Raw genomic sequence first — 23,940 nt, 5'->3', positions numbered from 1 at the left:
TTTTTCAAAAGCACTGAACTGTCACTAAAAAAAATATTGAGTTTTATACGCACTGAAAATTAAAAAAGAAAAAAATTGAATAGCACAACTTTCGAAAAAATTGTATGATCCAAGATTCTCCTAAGTATAATTCAAATTATGCTGGATATTTCTTCGAGTTATATCCAGTGTAATCTTACACAATACACGGAAAAAACAAGATGATACTGGATATCATCCCAGATTATACTGAGTAAAAAAAATTTTCAGATAGTAACTAGTATAATCCAGATTATAATGAGTATAATCCAGATATCACCCAGTATAATTCAGATTACAGTGAGTATAATCCAGATATCACCCAGGATAATCTGGATTATACTAGCTATTATCTGAAAATTTTTTTTCGCCACAGATATCACTGAGTATAATCTGGGATGACATCCAGTGTCATCTTGTTCTTTCGGTGTATAACCAGAAAAATTACTTGGTAAAATTGGAGATTACACTGAGTATAATACAAAAAGAATTCAATATAATCTGGATTATATTTGATGTTATCTGAATTTTTTTTTAATTTCCCGCTAAGAAAATTGAAAATTTTCAAAAATCGGGTTATTGGTTTTCGGCTACGCTTCGGCCATCATATCCCATACGCCAGGAAATCCAACTTTCTGTACTAGTGTCGTAATATACTATTTCTAAAACATTTACTCGAACAAAAGATCTCTAAAAAAATATGTATCTTATGCACGCATTATTTAAAATCGTTCGTCTTGGTCTCTTTCAATCGTTCAAGATGGCAGGCAGTCTCTAAGATGACGTCGACGCTAAGAACTCTCTCTTCGCTTCAAACTTTCACAATGCCGTCAAATCTAAAATAATGATCCGATTCGAACAAAAAAAAATTTTTTAAACAACGTAAATTTGAACATAAAGGAAACAATTAAAATTCAGTGAATTAATCGAATATATTGCCGTCGCTAATTGTTTTAATTTAATACTGATACTTAGTACTTAAGTGCAATCGATACAAAGCGATCAATTGATACAAAGCTTAAGTGTTTTATTTAAAATGTTCAATAAAATACTTTTAACAATAGAACCGGTTGAATGGAAACTTGCAGTTTTTTACCAATTTTAACGTCCTCAATGCTCGAGCCTGTCAATAAAATCTATCTATTACTATTAACCATCATTTGATCGGGAATATTTCGAACAGTCTCTGGTAATAAAAAATGTACAGTACGCAATCAACAAGCTAAACTATCGGGTTGGTTTACGCCCTTTGATGTCAATCATGTGTGTCCGTAAGCGGAATAATAAATATATATGCATATAGAATAATAAAAATATGAAAATTTACTTTCAATATAATTTTTCATTTTCATTAAATTTTTATTTAAGCGGTAATTTAAGTTAAATGACATTCTCTGGATAAAAAAATGTTGTACTTTTTTCTATCCACGGTACTGAAACTTTGTGATCTGTAGAGAGGAAAAGAGATGAGAGTCTTTATGCAACTTCAATGAAATTCTTTTGACCCAGAAGGTTATTTCTTAAAAGAAATGTAGTTTAGAAAAAGACAGAGACAGTAAAAGAAAGATGAAGATGAAAATAATTATAATGAAAAGAGATAAGACGGAAAAACTTTAAAGTTTAAGAGAAAATTTAGGCTGTGAATCGTCGTTTAATTTCTGCCTGAGGTTAAGAATAAAAATCACAAGTTTGGTTATCGTGGTTAAGAAAAATGTTTACTTTAGTTTTGGAAAACAAAAATGTAAATATTTAGGGAAATAAATAAAATTTAACTGGAATTTATTTCCGTCTGTATCATCTTATCAACTCACGGTTTTTGCGTTCATTCTCGAGATGTTATTATTATGAATTTATCTTATTCCCTCGGATCTGCCGTAATTCTACCGATCAATATCACTCCATTATACTTGTAATAAAATTGTAAATCAACCACACTAAATAAACTTTTTATAAATTTCTATTCCGCCGGTTTTTCATTAGCCAAATTAAATTTTTTCATTCGTCAGATTTCGGATCTATTCAATTACAAAGCGAAAAAAAATATATTCGCTCAAGAACAAATTAGTTGGCAAATTGAAACTTTTTTGATAAAAAAGTTTGGGGAATAAATATTTAAAACTTTTAGAAATAAAATAGTTTTTTTTTCTTGCTTTGAATGAGCGAAAATTTTTTCTTATATATATTTATTGTTAAAAGAGGAAATTCTCTGAGAGTTTTACCGGTGATTTTAAAACAGGCAAAAATTAATGTTCTATCAAAAACTTTTTAGGTCTATTGGTACTTTAGAGTTTAAAAAAAAGTGATGTTTTTATTGCAACGATTATTTGCAAAGTAATAACAAGTTTTACAGGAAAGCTGTTTTTTATAATGAATTTTAATATTTGAGTTTTTTTTTTCTTGTAAACTCCGATTTTTGTTCGTGAATATACTTTTTACAAAAATAACTTCTGAAAAAATAATCTCTAAAAAGTTTTTTTGAAATTATTCGTTAAAAAATTTATCTTATAATAAAAAAAATTCTTTATAACTTCTCATACAAATTTCTTGGTATTATTTTCCATCTTGGAGAAAGCCTAAAAAATGTTTTTCAATCAATTCTTTAAAAATTTTTCGATACAATTTTATCAAAAAAAAAAAAAAAAAAAAAAAAATTCTTTAAGGTAGTACCCTCGCCAGACTAGTTTTCGTAGAATTTTTTTAAATTTTGGCAGATTAATGTTCATATAATTCTGTATCGGTTGGCGCAATTTGAAAATTTTTGAACATCTAGTTTCGGAGATATTTAATTTTAAAGTTTAAGTTTTGAACGCTCTTATACATTACGGTATACGGGATATCCAAAAGTTTACCTACAAACATTTTTATATCTCAGAAACTTTTTTTAGGATCTTTTTAAGAAACTAGAGTAACGTTAACTAACAACCAAACAATTTTTTAAAAATAATTTCTTTGATAATTATCACAGTTTCAGAGATATTTATTAATAAGTAACGAAAAATTTACCAGACTTTAGCCGAGGAAGAAATACGTTAATAGAGCTTTGGCAACAACGCAAGTTTTGTGAGCCGCGAAAAAAGTATGAGACGCGCTAGCGCTGAAAAATTTGAAAAGTTTAATGTACGTTAGGTGTAATATTATAGTTATTAATTTTATTTATTTAAAAAAAAAAAATAACAATGATTATTTTATGAAAATAAGTGTTTTTCTATATTTATTAAAAATTCAAAAAAGTTAACAATTTTAATACAATAATTCATAAGTTATAAAAATAATAGTCAGATGAAATAATAAAAAATAGTAAAATTTAAAATCAGTTAATACTTCAACACAAAAAATTTAATTACTGATTTTTCTGAAAAAACAAAACAATACTGTCAATTATTTTTTTTCAAACATTGTAATTATATTTCCGAATAAATGTATGTAAATAAATAAATAAACGCATGTATCAAAACAGAGGTTAGTCTACAGCTGGTCCAAAACACTACAGTATAACTACTATAAAATATATTAACGCTCATGCAGTGTTGCCAGACTTTTCAAACGATCAGTTTCTCGTTCGCGATTGGCTAAGATAAGTACATAAACAGCAAAAAGTTTTAGGCTTGTCAATAATGACTCTCAAGTATATGTACCGTACACTCTAACATAAACTTTTGACTACGGAAGTCGCGAGGGTTCTACCTTAAGCAATTCTTCGAAAATTTTCACTAAAAAAAGTCTAAGAAAATTGCTCTAAAAAAATTTTCTCTAACCAATTCTTCTCTAAGTAATTCTCTAAAAAATTTTTTTCAAGTAATTCTCTCACAAATTTCTCTCTAAAATTTTATCAAAAAAAAATTTCTCCAAGCACTTCATTGAAAATTTTCTGTAAAAAAAGTATTAAAAAAATTTTTCCAAGCACTTCTTCAAGAAATTTTTCTAAAATAACTTTTTCCAATAAATTCTTTAAAAATTTCTTTGCAGTATTTATTTGAAAAAAAAAATCTAAAATAATTAAAAAAAATAAACGTTTTTATTTATGAATTTACATATTTTCAAATAGACATGTCATGTTCTATCGTGTCTAAAAAATCGTTCGATCATCCAAAGCAACCTTTATAGAGTTATTTGCTACAAATGACACTAATATTTCTCGAAAAATAATATATAAAATATAAACCTGTATATTTTCTCACCAATAATTTATGGTTTCAATTACTATTGATAAATATCTTATCTTGAAATCAATAAACTAAACTTTTCATCAATTTTTCTTTTCTACTAAGTTTATTTTATTTTTTTTTTCTAAATAATAACAAACAAGTCACAAAAAAAAATGACAAGAATCACCCAACAACGAACCATAAGATCAAGAGACAAGAATAGATGTATTTATGACGGTGAGTGCAATTGCCTTTGGATCTCACCCACAAAAAAAGCTTATATCTATCCAAACAAATCCGAAAATAGACAGGAAGATTGACAACTGTTGTTGCCGTTATAGAGGAATGACACGAGACATGACACGAAAGTGTGCCACAACACGTCAACCTTTGTTGTTTCTCTATCTATAGCTACTACTTAAGCTTTAAAACTCATCTCTAAGATCAAAATTTCATTTTTCGTTTTATTTGTAAACAATTCTTCGATTATATTAATCGCACGTGTTAACATCGACGGCATTTATAAACTATTGTGAAATATATTAAAAATAAAATAATTAACAGAATTTTGTATGCATATTTCGTAGATGCACTTTCCTTTCCTCATTCTCTATACAGTTATACAACAATAAGCTTATTTATATTTTCAGACGATTAAAATTCGTAATGCTTAAGCCGGGTTTTAGCGCGCTACAACTGAGGGGCTGCTACGTTATGTATATAACGCTGAAAACTGAACACAAAAGGTATAACTATGTATAAGCATGGCGAGAAGTGAAACTAAAATCGATACTTACGTGCAAAGTTTCCCATTGCTTTTTAAACAAATGCTGTTACTCAACGTTATGCTTAAAATTAAATGATAAACTTGTATTTTTAGCCCAACAATCATATATTATTCAATGATATTTTATTTTATATATTTTTACTATATTGTAAAAATACCTTTTTTATGTTAGAAAGAAGGTCTATTTTTATATTTCTGGTGATAAAAAAAAAGAAATTTCAGTAAAACTTTATATTTTATGAGCTACCCTACAACCTAATATAAATTTATATTTTTTTTTTTTTTAGTGTACCGTGGGGTAATTTTTTCGGTATATTTTATTCATGTAGAGTTCAGTGAACTTTAATCCGGAATATTAGCGGGTTAATTTGTCAAACAATGGGAATAAAAAAGTGAAAAAAATTGTGGAACATTCAGTCGTTTATTTTTTTATATTTGTTCGAAAGTTTAAAAATTGGTAAAATTTTTATTATTGAAATTATTTGTTTGGATCCGATTTCGGAAAAGAGTTTATCAGATCTTAAAGTTTTGAGACCCCAGGAAGTAATTATAACTATTTTCAGAGAAACGTCTATGTGTGAGTGCGTGCAACTTTTTTTTGTTATTGTACGATACCTTTAGAACGAATCAACCAATTGAGACGCGCAACGCATGTTGTTCAAAAGAGCCTGTTGAGATTTGAATCTGATTAAAATTTGAAGTCAATCGGTCAAACCATTTCAAAGATATTTAGAAAAATCATTGGATCAAGATCCGTAATCGAAAAACTTTCTTGATCCATCTATTTTTGGTAATAACTCTTGAACAAATAACCCAATTTGAACCCGGTTTGTGGCAATTGATTCAGCTTCCAAACCTCCAAACTCTCATGAATTTTTAAATTAATCGTTCAAGTAATTTATAAATACAAAAGAACGAAATATTCAAAAAATAAAAGCAGAAAAAAAGTTGTTTTTTGTCGACGAGAAAATCAAAATAGCACGACGCGATTAAAAGATATCGCAGCTTAAAATTATTCAAAAAAGGGTTGTTCTGAATTCTCAGATTTTTTAGCTTGAAATTATGATCATTTACTTATTCATCCATCAGTTCGAAATTTTTCAAATTTTTGAACATAGTTTACAATAAGTGTGACCTATTTCTGTTTTTATTTTTTTTTTTTTCGAGGACTACGAAAAACTGTAAAAAAATTTGGTCAGAGATTTAGACTGGAGTACTTATTGTTTGAGACGATAAAATATTTTCTACAAAAAAAAATTTTTATTCCGGTTACATTGTCTTGGGAATATCTTGAATAGCTTTTATGTTTTTTATTTGTTGGTGAAAGAGAAAAATGGTGGATTTATATCAAAGCTTTGAAACAATATTCTAGTGTAACTATCTCGTGAAAACGGAAGTAAAACTTTTTATCATAAAAACAAATCTCATTGATATTAAAAGTGAGCTTTACATACATCTGTTTTTGTTTGTCAAACTAAAAAAAAGGTCTATCCAATATTGAAGTTTACGTTTTGTTTCTACCAATTGAGTATTATTAATTTTAAAGATAAATCTCGCGAAGATATTTTTTATTTTTAGAGTGTTAAAATAAAAACCACAAAATTCAATTAATATGGGTCAAATTTTGCTGATTGGTTTCTTATCAATACAATAAATACCACAAATTAAAATTATAAATAAATCTATAAAAACACTGCAGGCATTTAATTAATTTAATACAGAAATGTAAATAGGTCATCAGGATCGAGCGGTAACAAGCAACTGTTGCAATTCAGCGTACACATAACTCGGTAAATGTATATGTATATCACATGATATTGTTTGAGATAGAGGTATCATTTAATTTAATCTTGGCTTTCAAATATTTTAGTATAATCAGCGCTAGAGGACACGAATTTCAATTGTTTATCTAGTGAAAAATTTTATGTAATTTTAAAAGAATGACTTGATAATAATATCATCTTTAAGATTCCACTGTTGCTGCAAAATATTCAATTTTCTTCATTCAGGAAGATTGCTCTTGAAATTATTGAACCAGTAAAAAATTTTCCAGAAGAATTTCACTCTAAAGGACGACTTTACTGTTTTTAAACAAGATACATATACACTGTGCACAAGAATTTCTTTTCCTTGAATAAAGTTGGCTTGATATTATCGATTTGTGTTAAGAACCCTATCTAAGTAAAAAAATTGTGGGATTTTTTTAGTTATCTATTGAAAAAAGTCTTGATGCTTTGTGGAAAATGTCGAGTTAAAAATTTGGCTTTTTAAAATATTTTTCTGGTATTTTGAATGAAGAAACTTACACTTTAACAAAAAATCTCAAGTTTTCGGAAGAAAATGAAATTATTTTTAGATTTCAAGAGTCTTTAGTTGAATAATTTGACATTATCTAGTGAAGATAAGACTCGTGAATTAAGTTAAAGTATTATTCGAACAAAGATAAAGATTCTTGAATAAAGAAGTCAGAATTCATCATAAGAAAAAATTCTTGAAGCAAGATAACCAATTCTTAAAAATAATTTTCTAGGAAAAAAATCTCTTCAATAAAGTTTTTTTATCAGTAAAAAAAAGTAAAGGGGTAAAAATTTATTAATTTGAAAATCCTTGAGCTCTAATAAGCGTTAAAAACCCGACTATTAAACAAAAAAGTAATGAAATATTCTACAAGTGAGACATGATGTCATAATCCTGATCTAATCAGATTATTATTCACAGAGAGAATTAGCAGTGCTATCGGTTTAACATATTATCGTCTCGGTTCAAGGAACCTCTCAAAACCAATTAATTTCCAAATTTTTACTACTTTTACTAAAAAAAGGCTTAATTACTTTTTAGAATATGTTAAAATAGCGATTCTGTTTGTTTTTTTTTTTTTTTTTTTTTATAAGATTATTTTGGCATTTATAAAAAAAGAAACCTTTTGTTAAGCCTAAAAATCCAAAGTCTTTGAAAACAATAAAATAATTTTAAATTTTAAAATAGACAATTAACAAATTTGATATTATCGACTAAAGATAAAAGATCTCTTCAGTCAAGAATTCAAAATCTAAGGCAAGAAAAATTTTTTTTAATTATTAACGACTAATTTTCTTCCCAAGTTGAAAAAATTAACTCAAATAAACTTAACTGCTGTACTGAAACAATTGATTTAAGCGCATCTAAGTTCATTTTTCCGACTGTGGTTTCTAATGACTATTGAAAAAAAAAAAAAAAAAAATATTTGTTTTGAAAAAGATAGTTTTGATATTGGTATAGATGTCCATAAAATATTCTATTTTGTGGACCTTGGAAAAATATTTAAAAAAAGGTACATTTTTATTCCAGACAAATATTTACCTTTTCTGTAAACAAATTCTCCAGCGAATTTCATAAGCCTGAAAATATCAGATACGAAAGATTTATTTATTTGAAGGGAAACGAGTGACATTTTAAGTACTGAGTATTCGGATACGGAGACATTAAAATATTGCAGAGCTAAACAACAAGACGCAACAAAAAAGAAAAATAATTTATTATAATTAGTCGGAAAGCATAAATATTATAAACTATATTTCATGTTCACCCGCAAATGTTACTCTGACGCCGAGTTATTACTTGAAGAGCTAAAAGATATTAAAAACTAAAAAGAGCGTAAATAAAAAGTCTCATATGGAATTGTAGGTTCATAACGCCCCTAGAATTTCAATCAACATGTATATTTTTATTTTATCCCGCGACATAAAGATAGAATTTTATCTCGTTTATTACAAATCGATAAGATTAATAAAAAATTTTCGAACTCCCCAATATGATTTTTTATCGAAGTGAAAATAAAAATAAAAGTAAATATCCAACGTGACAGATTTTTAAATTTAAAACTGATATCATTGAACTCGGTTTATAGAAAAATTTATATTGAGGCTAAAAAAAACCCACTGATTGATAGATACGTCAAATATAGCAGACCACTGTATAAATTAATAATAGACTGGCGTGTAATATATAATTACGGTTAGTCATTAAAATGTCAATATATCACTTAATAAATCAATAACACCATTTTTCTCACTATAAAAATACGGAAAATATTTATAAATATATTTATTATTATTGTTATTATTACTATTATTATGATTATAGTTTGATGTTGATATTCATCTTTATATCTTCTTTGTTTTTTTTTAATAATATGTCATACGTCACTATATCCATTTCTTTTTCCATTTCATATTTCCGAAGCGCGTTCTGTATGCGAAGTCTATTAAAACTTTAGTCAGGAAAACAAAACAAAATTTTATTTGATTTCTTTGAAATATTGCCTTCTATGTCATCACAACTATTGCAATAAATAAGAAATATTATAACCTATATTAAAAAAAATGATTTGATTACAAAAAAATATTCTCTTTTTGTAATTTAAATGTTGTTTCGAGATATTAACTTCGAATTTATTCAATTCAATTTGATGATTTTATTAAACTTTTTAATTTTGAGCAAAACATTTTTGGGAAAAAAGTTTTAAAAAATATGAATTGAAATTCTGTCTAAAATAAAGAAGATGAGAAAAATTTATAAAATCCTTTTTTTGTAGAAAGTTGAATTTCCTACAAGAAATAATCTCATCAATTTCCCTGTATGTCTTATCATTTGAACAGAATTTGAATTAGAAACAAGATTCTGTTATTAATTATTACAAGTGATAGAAAAGTTTCAAATTTATATTCTGGGTTAAATATTGGAGATACGGAAAAGTGACAAGAAATTTTTTGTGTAGAAAATTTAATCTTCTACAAAAAAAAAATCCTATCAATTCTTAACTTCCCGCTAAGAAAATTGAGAATTTTCAAAAATCGGGAAGTTATTGGTTTCATCCCGATTTTCGAAAATCGAGTTCTCATCAGATCTCCACGTTTTTTGGTCCGAAAAAGCGATCCCGACGATTTCCCAGTGGATGTCACTATGTATAAATGTGTGTGTGTGTGTGTGTGTGTGTGTGTGTGTGTGTGTGTGTGTGTGTGTGTGTGTGTGTGTGTGTGTGTGTGTGTGTGTGTGTGTGTGTGTGTGTGTGTGTGTGTGTGTGTGTGTGTGTGTGTGTGTGTGTGTGTGTGTGTGTGTGTGTGTGTGTGTGTGTGTGTGTGTGTGTGTGTGTGTGTGTGTGTGTGTGTGTGTGTGTGTGTGTGTGTGTGTGTGTGTGTGTGTAAATCTCTCATAACTTTCGGCTCATCCGAATCGATCAATATAAGCGGCGTTCCATAAAGTTCCATTGCCCTTAGATTTCTGATAGTAGTTCAAAGAATTTAAGACGATAAATTTTGAGAAATCTCAAAAATGAAATTTCCAAAAATTCGTTTTTTTGAAATATCTTCTGAACGGCTCAACCGATCGATTTCAAAAACTAATCAGTTCTTAACATCAAAAAACCATGTCGATCGCGACTGGTTTGGTCAAAATCGGTTGATTCGTTCGTGAGATATCGTTGTCGAAAAAAAGGTTTTTTTCAGAATTTCTATAAAAATTTTAGTCTGACTAGTTCCTGCTTTATGATTCGTTAGAGAACTCAACAAACTGCGTTTAATGCCGTAAACAGCGAGAAAATTTTTTGATTCATTCATAAGTTATTGCGGTTTGAAAATTCAAAAACTAGTGTTCTATGAAACTTCTATCACATTTTTGAGCTTAAAAGCATAGAACAGCTATTTGAGCTCTGAGAGCTCAAAATAACACAAAAACTATATTTTTGATCTTGAAGAGCTCCAAAACGAAATAACTGATATGTTGAGCGCTTAAAAATGAAGTTAGCGGGAAGTTGCAGGGATGGCTTTTAGGGTCAACCGTTTTTCTAATTTTTTCATATCTTTAATAGTTTCCTCCCAATTTTGATTTCAATTATTAACAAATAATTTTTTCGTACATAGCTACGCCATTCAGACTATTTATTTTTCTCGAATATTGAATTGAAAGGTAACACATAATTTCTTGATAAAATAATATCAATATCATTCTTTATTATGAAAAGCAAACTCACTTGAATTTAATAAAAACTATTTAAAAGAATTTCACTAATTTTCCAGATAAGAAAATCTCTTCTTAGTAGTTATTGAAATATCTGTTCTTTTGAAAAAAAAAAACAATTCTGTGGTAGAGGTTTTTAATTTTTCTCAGCAAGCCTCGAAAAATTCTAATTAAAATAGTTATAATGAATGTATCTTTTGAAGGCGCTTTTGGAGTTAATAATTAAATATTAACTATTCGACTATTTGAGATTGTTTAATTACAAGCGTATCTATTTGTGTAACTACATACCACTAATGTCAATTTACGTGACCACATTTTGCGGTTAAACTCTCTGACACACACAAAATCGATCATTGTATCTCCCGCAATCTCTCAATCTAATTCACTCTATAACATTTTATACATCAGCATCTACGCGCTTAACAATTGACAATTGTCGTCAACTTTTAATTCTACGATAAATAGATCAATTCGATTGCTAAAAATAGTCCTGACATTTATTTACTCAATTAAAATACGCGTATTTTTTATTTTATCTTCAAATAATAATATTATCAACACTTGGATTTAATCGGCAAATTTATCCGGCCGAAATAATGCGATTTGAAGCTCGACTTAGCGGAAAAATGATTAGTTTTTTCTCAACACCTAGCTGCGAATCTTCTTTATAATTTGCCAATTGTTTACTCCAACTAAACCGCAAAATAATTCCCGATTGTTGAATTCAGCTTATGGCTCAAATCATCTCCGCGCTGATTGGCTTAGAGCTTTGAATTGGGAAAGTCAAGGTAATTTTGAGCGGTATTTGAAAATCAGTGATGAACAAAAAGCTTGAAATAATTCCAAAAACTTCAAATTGAAATGAAGATTGTGTATAAAATATGAAATATAGGAAAAAAACTCGGAAGACCTTTTTTGAACGTGGAAAGAAAAAAATATATTTTTTTTGACGACTCAAATGACTATTTTATATTTCTTTTTTTTTTTTTTTTATTAGTTGTTATTTAGAGTCGGTTTTAACTGCTGTGGTCATATCGCCGACTTTAATTGTTGGGAGTGGTACGTTGGGGTTTTTTTAAGTTGTGAAAATCTTAATCTACGCGGCAAGGGTCGAATATCAACTAAGATGGTTTCTAAGACCAGCTTGGAATTCGAACCCACGCCTGGCCGGTGAGTCAATCCGAGTGCTCTATAGGCCATGCGCCTTAGACCACTCGGCTAACCTCACCGGTTTTATATATATTGTCTAGATGATATTTATAAAATAGTTGGAAAATCCAAAAGTGCACGCCTCATAATCTCATTCATTACAATAAAATTGAGATTATTTGTAAATATTTCATTTGAATTCGCGCTCTCGTAATAGATAGCGCTCTAATAACAGGTAGCTTCTCCTTATGGATGCACTCGGTGCATCACAATATATATAGATATACCACAGTACCAAAAAAAAAAAAAAAACAGTCGATATTTAATTTATTAAATAATAATTAAACTACATCGAATTATACCGTGAAAAGTAATAGGCTTCTATTCCTCAAAATACTGAAGCCTATAAAAAAAAAACCAACTCGATAAGTGAAGTATTTCACTCGTTATCGTGACCACAAGATACGAGATCCGCACATACAGACACACGGACGTCCAAGACAGAACTTTTTAACTAGTTTAAATAACAAAAATAGCATAAAAAATATCATGAGTGTTAAAAATAGGGTTTTTTCTTGATATATGTGTGTATATATTATTTTACAAGTGCAATATGTGATAAATAGAAACATTTTAAGTTTGAAAAATCAGTTGTTTTGCGTGAAGTGACAGTAGTACCCACCTAAACGCTTCACTTATGGGGCGCGCAATATACAAAATATATAAAAAAATGCATCCGGGTACTCAAATGAAAGGTCTTGAAGAGTGTAATGTTCGGGTGAGCTTATATGTGTCTTTGAATCTATCTATGGATATCTTTAAAAATGTCTATTGTTAAATTATGACATTGTAAATTTTCTAATGCCATGATTGAATAAATTATGCAATTACAGGAAATATGAATATATATTTTTTCTCTGTATAGATAATTCAATTTTCTTAAAAACGTCATCTTACCATATTCCTGTATCTTCAATATTTCACCCGTAATTTTGATATGAATCATTTACTATGAGTCCTGGTATAAATAATCGGTATAAAGTGGTTGTACGAAAAAATTACTTTTAAAGAATTAAAATTAGAATTGTGAATAAAAAAATAGAGATATGAGAAAATTTATAACTTTTTCAATAGTAAATAAAATTTTCTACAAAAAAAATTTTATAAATCTTCTGTTTTAGTCAGAATTCAAATTCAAAGTTTTTATGATTTGTTTTTTTTTTAATTGTTGGGTGAAATTAAGGTAATTTTGTTTAAAAATAGTATGTGTGATCGATTCAATAAAATTATAGAACGTCGAATTATCTTTTTATCTTCGAGTTTTTTCTTTTATTGATTGACATAATAAATTTATCACATGAATTCAAACTTAATAACTTGAAATAAAATTGAAGTTTTCCTGAAATATTTTTCTAAAATCAAGTATTTTTTTTTTCATCTAGTGCAATGAATGTTAATAGTATGACATTGTGATGTTAATATAACAAAAAAAATTTTCCAATATTTCTGGGCGCAAATAAATCGAATTTCGAACAAAGCTTTTCCGAGGTTGAATTCTGGGATATTATATCCCGATAGAATCGTACTCTAACACTCCTCATATTAAAATTTGCATAAGAAATATTTAAAACATTCAACAGTATTGATGTTCAAATAATTAATGATGTATATTAAATTCGTAAATCCGTAACTGATTAATTAACTCGAATGCAACCGTATGAAAGCTCGAGGTAATTATAAAGTCACAAATAATACAAATGTAAAGGACAGTCTATAAATTATCTCATCACGGTATTTTGGCACTGGGTATTGCGTATTTAATTCCATGTAAAATTCACTTTAGGCAAGCGAGAATATGTAAATATTGATTTTAGTACAAGTGTTTCTGACAGTATAGCGCAAATACTCGAGATTTCCATTTTAGTCCTCATCCTAAAATTTATTGCTATCATCGTATTATTTTTATGAATTTTTATTTATTCTTCGTGACCCAGTTTTTAAGTTTCCAATAAATAAACTATCGGATTTAATGAAACAAAAATATGGTTTAAACTTTAAACCGTTTGCGTGAGATCTTCTTCAGAAAAATTGCTTACGGGTAAAAATATTTAAAAACTTTTCGAATTATCAATAATCGAGGATTATACTATACTACCAAGTTTTTATCTTTTATCAAACATCTGAGGGAATCTAATCGAGTTTTAACGTATTTCGCTATCGAAAGAGAAAAATGTTTATTAACACACACCGAAAACAAAACTACTTGATGGAAGAAAAATTTTTTTCAACAAAAAAGATAAATTATTTTAAGAAGAAACTTGAGTTAGATTCAAAAATTTATTTTTAGAAACTTGTTTTGAAATGAAGAGGATATTAATGTCGTACAGTGTTATAGGTACAAATAAATTTATTAATATCTTTTTTGTATACAAATTCCTATAGGGAATTTAATTTCCGACAAAAAAGATCTCGTATAATTTTCTTATAAGGTAAAAGCCCCAATTATTTATACTGTAAGAAACAAAATTATGATTTCATGTTTTTTAAGCAATCAAATATCAATATCGTTGAATTTTCTTTGTGGTAATGTCTCAAGTAATATTTTGACTAGTCAATTTCTTTTTTAAAAATAATAATTAGTGATATTTACTAATTAACTTTAAATAATAAATAGATTATCCAGATACACCAATTATTGACAGGTTAAAAAACTAATTGATCTAATTATTGACATACCTTAGCCCCAATTATTGACACCTATACTGCGCAAGCGTTGAATCACCTGCTTATCCTTATTTATCGAAACTTATTATTAAGTAATCAATATTATTAAAGTTTATTAATAATAATTTCTATAAGTGATTAATTTCTATTAAAAATTTAAAAATAATTTATTGAATCAGAAGAGTTCAAACTCTTACAGTAAATTTTTTAGGTTAAAGTAAAAAAAAAGACGTCATAGCGCTATCGACTGGCTGTCAATATGAGATTCAACTTAAAAATTATGAACTAGTTATTGACACCTATTATCTAAATATTATAAAGCATACACTTAATTTCGATTACTCAATTTTATAAATTTTTCATATATTGTTAATTAAAAAAAAAAAAAAGATCACATAATTAGATGAAGAAATTAATTTAAACTCGGCATTTAAAAAAAATGCTTTTCTAACCAAAGTTATTAAGAAAATAAACGCTTGTAAGCTGGTTTGATGAACTGGTGCTAACTTTATTTTTTTTTAATAATTAATATTTGATATTTTTAACTGACAGGAATTTTTTTCAATTTTTTAATTAATTAGAATTTAATAAAAATTTATATGATAGTTATTCTTATTACAGATAATTAACTATATTTAAAAATAATTTAGAGTGTCAATATTTAGACCCTTGTCAATAATTGGGGCTTTTACCTTATTGCACGCCTCATAAGCGAAGCGGATGAGGTTGTGCTCTCCACTCGCCTTACAAAAATCAAGCGATTTCTTGAACTAAAATTTTGTCTATTTATTTTCTTTCGCACTTGTAGAACAATATTTACACATAAATGTCATGGAAAAACACTAGTTTCAACAACACATTTTCAAAAGACATTTTGCTTTTTAAACAAGTAAAAAAAAATGTTTAAAAAAATTTTTCCGTGGACGTCCGGCTGTCAAATGGATGAATGAAAATTGGCGTGGACACGATAACTGCCGAAAAACGTTAACTGATCAAGTCTATTTTTTTTAGATGCTTCAGTACGATTTAAAACTTGGTCCTTTCGAAGATCACGGTCTAATTCAATGTAGTTTATTTATAATTAGCAATAAACTAAAAATCCACTAATCGTTTGTATTTCTATATCTATGTAAATAAGGTTCGTCTACAATATATGCGCAGTACTTTTTCTTTTCTGGGTGATGGACAGTGGCGCGAAAGATTTAAAAGTATTTTTTTCGAATTACTGAATAATTATACAATTTTTTTGTATTTTATTTTTATCAATTTTGTTATGGGAAATTCGATTATGAGGTGTGCACTTTTGGATTTTCCAAACTTTTTTTTATATTTAACTGGTAATTCTAACTTTAAATATTTATAATGGATTCTGATTTCAATAATCTGTATATAGAGCAGCTGTAAGGAAAAATCATTTGTAAATATTTAATAATCATAGTTATAAGTGAATTATCTCTGATAAAAGAAAATTTATATAGACTTCGTTTGTAGAAAATTTATATTTTTATCTCCGTTTTATTTTTTAAATTATACAAGTGATTTCTTGAATAACTTTAAATCGAATGTATTAGAGTATAAGAATGACAATTTCAAGAGAATATTTTGTTTTGACTAAAGTAGTTTTTTTAGACTACATAAACTTTTCAGAATTATCTTCCGCTACTATCCGAGATATATAACATATTCTGTAGGGTGGGTCAAAAAAATCGAATAATTTATTTTTGATTTTATACTCTGAAAAATAGGTTCGTAGACACCTAAAAAGAATTCTCTCCAAGTATAAGCTCTTAATTATAACGGGAAGATCCTCCGCTTTGCGGGTTTCTATTTTTTTCGAATAATCAGATAAAAAAATTTATATCTCGCTTCCAACTGCTTGGAAAAATATTCCGTGGCATAGATTTTGTGAGAAATTGAATGCTTTACAAAAAAGGTCTCTTATGACTTTTTCAAAAACTCAACCGATTAAAAGATATTCATAGTTGAAGTTTGGCTATTTTAAGGAAAATATTCGTTTTTATTATGAATTTTATAAGTCGATGAAAAAAATTATTTCGGATTGCGGAACTCATGATTTTGTAGGAAATTTACTGCTCTACAAAAATGGTCTCTTATGATTTTTTGATTAAGTGAAGCCGTTACGAGATATTCATCGTCAAACATTAACGAATATCAATATTTCCAGTTTTTGATCAATAATTCGATAAATTTTAATTTAAACTATGAGTTTCAGGAAAATTTACATAAATTTGAGTTTCGATCGATAAAGAAATGTTATAATAAGTTAGATAAAGAATTATTGGAATTATCATTGATTTTCCTTGGAGAAATGCCTCAAGAAAAGATTTCTTTCAAACGTCCTGGTGCTGTTCATCATGCTAGATGGATGGCTAAGGCCATTTATAGTTTGAAAATGTATCTATTCAGAGATGAATTCAAACTCTCTCAGAAAGAATTGCATGGTCTTCGTCATTTCTGTATTTTTATAGTCACATTGTATTTAAAAGCTTGGTTTTCATCAACTTCTGCAACAACTGCTGCTTATCATGACTTGCAGTTTATGAAAAATTTATTGGAGTACAAACATATCAATCCTTTGATTTCTTCAGCTACGTGTGAAAAAATGATTTCGCACTTATGGTATTTGAGCGATGAACTTGCCATTTTATCACTGTTTGACGATGGCGTTCCATTAGAAGTAAAAAAACGTATTGTTGAAGCTGTTAATACTCGTTAAGGTACAGATTCTAAAGCTAAAAGATTTGTAATTGCTAAAAAGATTTGAATTCATTGGCGCAGAGAACTCTGAGTGACTTTGTGTCTAAAAAGTCATTAAATCTTTTCAGAATCTTCGATCTACCGTATGACTTTCTTGATGTCGATGTTGAATTATGGCCTACTAATGAGAGTTATCTCGAAAATAAAGAATACTTTCAACAACTAAAAGTTGTCAATGATTCAGCAGAGCGAGCTGTTGCATTAGTCAGTGAATATAATCAATGCTTGACAAAAATGAAGAACAATTCCAGTACTTATTGCAAGTTGTCAAAGAACATCAAAAAACATTCCCAAATTGTAATAAAAGAAATTATTTATAGTAATAGCGTACTGTTATGTTAAAAATATAGACAATTATATTGCAATTGATAATTCAATAAAAAATTTATCTATAAAAAAGTTAAATACTGGTTGTTTCTCACTTGATTCAATACTTTTCATATTAAATTTGACAAAGAAATATGTCATTCACTTCAAATTAAACTAATCATTGGCTATATGTCGAAAAAAATGCTCTAATTTCTTGTTTTAATGCAATCAAACAAGCTCAAGACTGAAAACAATATTAAAAAAATTGTTTATAACATTTCTTTATCGATCGAAACTCAAATTTATGTAAATTTTCCTGAAACTCATAGTTTAAATTAAAATTTATCGAATTATTGATCAAAAACTGGAAATATTGATATTCGTTAATGTTTGACGATGAATATCTCGTAACGGCTTCACTTAATCAAAAAATCATAAGAGACCATTTTTGTAGAGCAGTAAATTTCCTACAAAATCATGAGTTCCGCAATCCGAAATAATTTTTTTCATCGACTTATAAAATTCATAATAAAAACGAATATTTTCCTTAAAATAGCCAAACTTCAACTATGAATATCTTTTAATCGGTTGAGTTTTTGAAAAAGTCATAAGAGACCTTTTTTGTAAAGCATTCAATTTCTCACAAAATCTATGCCACGGAATATTTTTCCAAGCAGTTGGAAGCGAGATATAAATTTTTTTATCTGATTATTCGAAAAAAATAGAAACCCGCAAAGCGGAGGATCTTCCCGTTATAATTAAGAGCTTATACTTGGAGAGAATTCTTTTTAGGTGTCTACGAACCTATTTTTCAGAGTATAAAATCAAAAATAAATTATTCGATTTTTTTGACCCACCCTAATATTCTGTCGAATTTTTTTTCAAAATGGATAAGAACACGAATAATATTTTTTCAAAATTGTAATAGCAAATAACGACAGATGAATTCTGTTGAATAATAAAGTACACTGAGAGAAAAAATTTATTTTAGAAAAATGGACTTTTCTTTTTAAAAGAAAAATTTTAGATAGACAACTTGCAAATTTTCACCTAAAATTTTTTTTTTTCTAAGTCTAGAAATTTTTTTTTCAGCAAGAAAGTTACTGTAAGAAAAACTTTTAATTATTCAGATAAGAAATAAAATTTGTAATAAATTAATTTCTTTTCACAACAATGTCGATTATATACAAAATAAATTTTTTCCCTCAGTGTAACTTCGAATAAATGTTCTCTCTACTAGTCAAATAATAATTTACTTAAATTTTAAAATTTGTTTTAAAACTTGAAAAATTTTCAACTAATAAATCTAGTCAAAAATATTTTTTTATTTTCAGTAATAGTTGTTTTTTTTCTGCAGCAGTGTAAGAAATTCCGTATTATAATTACTTGTAAGTTCATAAAGAAGGAACTCTCACGCTTGCAGAATTTTTCTATTAACTAGAAGTGAAAAAAAAAATACAGAAAGAGACAAGCATTGAATTCACTGAGTATATAAAAGCATGATAAATAGCTTGTACAATATGATTCATCATATTTACGATATGTTTCCGATTGAAAATAAATTCCTGAAGCTCGACGGTTCGATTTACAAATAACAGACACCGAGAAAAAAATTTACTTTGAAAACGAGGAATAATTTTATTTCAGATTGAAAATTAATCCATCAAATGATTACAACTAAGCATTAAATATTTGCTTGACTATAAAAGTTACCAAAGAGAAAATGATGTAAAGCATCACTGAATCTTAGATTACAAAAGAGATAGAGCTTTAAAAATAGCGACTCTCGATTGACCATCAGAATTAACGCTACAATGATCTTCTTTCCTGTCGGATAAGAATTCAAAATAATAATATCAAAGCGTACTTGTGCTATCCGAAATAGAATTATTTACAATAGAAAAAAAAAATCAAAAGCTCATTTTTTTTTCCTATTTATCAATTTTTCATTTTCTTTCTATACAATCATTTTTTTTTACAGTGATAATTAATTTCCTGAAAATATTAAAAATGATATTAGAAATTAATTATTTCTTTTGAAATTAAAAGATTATGGTTTCTAATCAAACTTTTGACTGTTAGGCTTCTATCACATTGAAAGAAAAGTGCAGAGTTATTAGCTGAATTATAACGTCACAAGTATAAAAATATAGTTTTCTGAACTTTTTTTTATTTTTCTACTTACTCAAACTATGCATTAGTAGAAGTAACTATTGATAAATAATTATATGGACTATATTTTATTAAATGTTTTTATGTTATCGTATTACATAAAAAATTATTGAGTGACTGAAAATTTGTAGCGGGTGATGTTTCAGAGCTTAAAGTAGTTGTAATGGTACAATATTGTCAAAAAATAGAGATTGTATGCGACGCAAAAATATATTAGCTTGTAGCTAAGTAATCCATAATTTTTCGGCAAGACTATACACACAGAAAAAAAGGTTCACTTCAACCAAGAAAATTTTTTTCTTCCTAATTATTTTCTTGAGCGAAAAAACAATTTTTTTTTTGACACAAGAAATTTCACTTATTCCAACAAAATTAATTCTCTTGCTTTAAGAAATACGTATCTTGATCCAAGAAAATTTATTTAAGTCAAGAAAATCTTTTTATTTTAAGGAAATTTAGCCTCTTGCTCCAAAAAATTTAGTTCTTAATGGAAGTAAATTTTCTTACCTTTAGAAAATATCTCTCTTGCTCCAAAAAATTAAATATCTTGATAGTAAATTTTCATTAATATTTTCATTGACTAACATATCAAATGGGAAGATCAAATAATATTGAATCATTTTTTTTATTCAATATGTAAAATTGCACGCTAAAATAGTATAAAATGGGTATCAAATATTCAAGAGAAAAATTTTCTCAGGGTGAGAAAATTTTTATCTTAGCGGAAGTAGGTGACCCTGCTTCCCTAAAGTATCTAAAAATCTTGATCAAATACACAAATTCATTGTATCAAGTATTTATGACAATTTGAATTAAGAAAAAATTACTTCCACCAAGAATAGAATTTCAAGAAAAATTTTTACTTCGGCCAACCCAACTTCGGTCTTCCTTCAGGCACCCGAAAATTTTCTTGAGCTAAGAATTTTTTTCTCCATAAGTTCCGGGTTCGATTTAATTTTTGCTCAATTACAATTAATTCTAACAACACTTTCATGCAATTATCATTCTAAAAAATTTATATACAACAAGTTAAATATTATTTTGAAAAATGTACTTTAACGACAGTTGTAATTTTTTTTTTACTATTAGATTAGCTATTATTCTATATGTATGTTCCAAGTGAAATAATCTTAAAAAATAAATTAAAATCAAGAAATTAATTAAACACCAATCTTATAAAATATAAATTCAGTTATTAAAAAATACAAAACCTATAAAAATAATAATCATTTTTTATTGATAAAAAAATGTCCAATAATAATTCTAATCCATATGTCTAATATTTAAAGTTTATACTTCTATAATAAACTCTAAAAAATAGTGCTGTTACTAATAAATGATAAAGTAGCATTTTAAATTATAATCCAGTCCGGTAATTTTTTTCATGAATTTAACAGTAATTCAAATTTTGTTAGTATTTAATTAACGGAAGTTTATTAAATTTTTAATTAAGTTTATTAAAAATTTTATTATTTATATACACAAATAAAGGAGGTCCTCTGATTTGACACCCGTGTTTTTGAGCTTTTTTTGCAGATTTTCTCGTAAAGATCAATGAAGAGAGAGAATTTTGAACTTTTTACCATTTATTTATACATATTTGAAGAGTATATAGTTAAATTCTTAGATAAAAACATTCAGTAGAATTAAAGTTATAGTGGTCTGAAGACACCTCTCTCGAAAAAAATTGACGCTCACTTCCTCTATGATATCAGTTAATTGGCTTATCTGAAACAAAAGAACTCGGCGGGGTTTTAATCTGTTTACTTAAATACACCGAATGAACTACGATCAAAGCAAAATTTTGAATATTTTTTTTTTGTATCAAAAAGTTTACAGAAAAAAAATGAAATTCGGAATTTTTTGTTCCGGAGTCTGTCAAAAATCCAATTTTCAAAATTTTTTATTGATCGTTGTCCACTCGGTGTATTTAAATATACAGATTAAAACTCCGCCGAGTTTTTTTGTTTTAGATAAGCTAATTAGCTGATATCATGGAGGAAGTGAGTAGGTACCAAATATTTCTTTGGTAAGTGTTGTCGGTAGATAGCTATGCTTTAATTCCAATGTGATACATAACCCATTCACTGACTCAAATTATGTTATTCAGCTCGATTTTGGGAGATTTATCAAAACTTTGAAAACACACATACTCCCAAATGGCTTATATGTCATTTCTCAGAGGAGTTGAGTTAAAATTTTTTAATTAGTCTATTACAGATATGTTAAGAACTTGTTTAATTTTAAATTTTATAAATGTCTTAAATAAAAAATATATTCTTACTTAAAAGTATTTATTTTAATTATTTTGAGTAAAAAAGTTAGGTTATATGCTAAAATTAGTTAGAAATTGTAGGAAGTTATGGATAGGATTAATAATAAATAAAGTCAAAAGACAAGATTATTATCCACATAGAGTGATTCAAATAGAATCTTTATTTCATAAAAGGAATCGTATCGAGATAAGTGTCGTTACTTGACAGAGTTTAGTCGCAGACTAACTATAATGTTAAAAACTATTTTATTGTGAGGTCTAACCCTCTGTATTGTCCTTAGAAAAACACATGTTTTTCTTCTTAACTAAGAATGTAATATTTGGTTGTACTGTATAGTGAAAAATAAGGAGTCCTTTGTACAACTCAAGTACCTAAGGTCATAAAATCAAGCCTATACAGGCTTTCTTATTCTAGCTGCACAAATGTGCTTTAAATGTGTTTTTCATATTTAAAAACTAATAAAATAAAATACGTTATTTTTCTAAAATAATATTTCTAAGAACAAAATATCTAAAATATAAAACTAAAAGTTTATAACTTGGATTTATTTTTGTTCAGAGAATCCAACAGAAATTAATTTCTTTAATACCAATAAACAATTTATAGAGTACCAATAAATCATTTGTTCATTACTACTAAATATTTATTTAATGGAAATAAATAGGCTTTAATAAATGATTTAGTAACTACTGCGAAATATTTAGTAATGAAAGGTTTGTTACTAAATCATTTAGTAACTATTACTAAATCTTATTAAATAGAACTAAATCCTTCTATCAATGCACGTAACCCCTTAAATAAAATCTTTTGATGGTTTTTAATCGAAAATATACATAATCATAAAAATTTCAATTGCAGACAGTAACTTTGTGCTGGGAAATGCTCAAGTACCGTCGATCTATCCGATCGTATACTGCTCAGATGGATTTTGTGAGCTGACAGGATTTCAGCGGGCGCAAATAATGCAGAAAGGATGCGCCTGCAAATTTCTCTACGGACCGAAGACGACTGAAGAGGATAGAGCTGAGATTTACCGAAGTCTCGAGGAGAAGAAAGAGATAAAGCGCACCGTCATATTCTACAAACAAAATGGTGAGTTAATTCCTTTCTTGTTTTAGTATTTTATTTTTATAGAGTACTTAAACCGTTTTTAAAGGTTTAAATTAGTCCCATTAAGCACGGTGGCTTAATGAGATGAAAATTGTTTAGTTTGAGCTTGCGAGGAAGGTATAACCGGGCTATTAAGCGAATCATTTAACTCAGATCCATCGGAGGCTTGGACACTACTAAACAGCAATTGAGCTTTGATATTTTCGTAAAATCGTTTAGCAAGCTACTTTGCCGGGATAACAAGGTACTTCGCGATTTCAGTTAACTTTTAGAATTTCAAAATTCTTTTTGTTGGGGTAAAAATAAATAACTGCTAGTGTATTTGCGGATGGAAATTAGTAATTAAATTATGAATTATTTAAGAAAGCTCGGTTTTATTCAAACGTCTTTAGAGTGTAAACAATCCTTCTTTGGTAGCCGAGTGTTTTAATAAAGAATCAAAGTCTGTTACATCTTCCCTTTGCTTTCTTTATAT

At 27.5% G+C, this 23,940-nt stretch overlaps 1 protein-coding gene across 1 annotated transcript in view; it reads left to right on the top strand.

The window, feature by feature from the left end:
• Window positions 1-23,940, top strand: part of Elk (Eag-like K[+] channel) — a 62,885-nt gene that overhangs the window by 15,194 nt on the left and 23,751 nt on the right. Inside the window, exon 3 of the mRNA XM_074252809.1 lies at window positions 23,214-23,447. Within this exon, the coding sequence (XP_074108910.1) occupies window positions 23,214-23,447 (234 nt within the window). The remainder of the gene's footprint in view (window positions 1-23,213; window positions 23,448-23,940) is intronic.

The sequence above is a fragment of the Cotesia typhae genome, unplaced genomic scaffold (assembly GCF_013202065.1).
Source record: "Cotesia typhae breed Kobodo isofemale line unplaced genomic scaffold, CoteBio_Ctyphae scaffold_121, whole genome shotgun sequence".
NCBI classification, from domain to species: Eukaryota; Metazoa; Arthropoda; class Insecta; order Hymenoptera; family Braconidae; genus Cotesia; species Cotesia typhae.
Note: the sequence above shows the minus strand (reverse complement) of the source record. Positions and strands in the feature narration are given on the sequence as shown.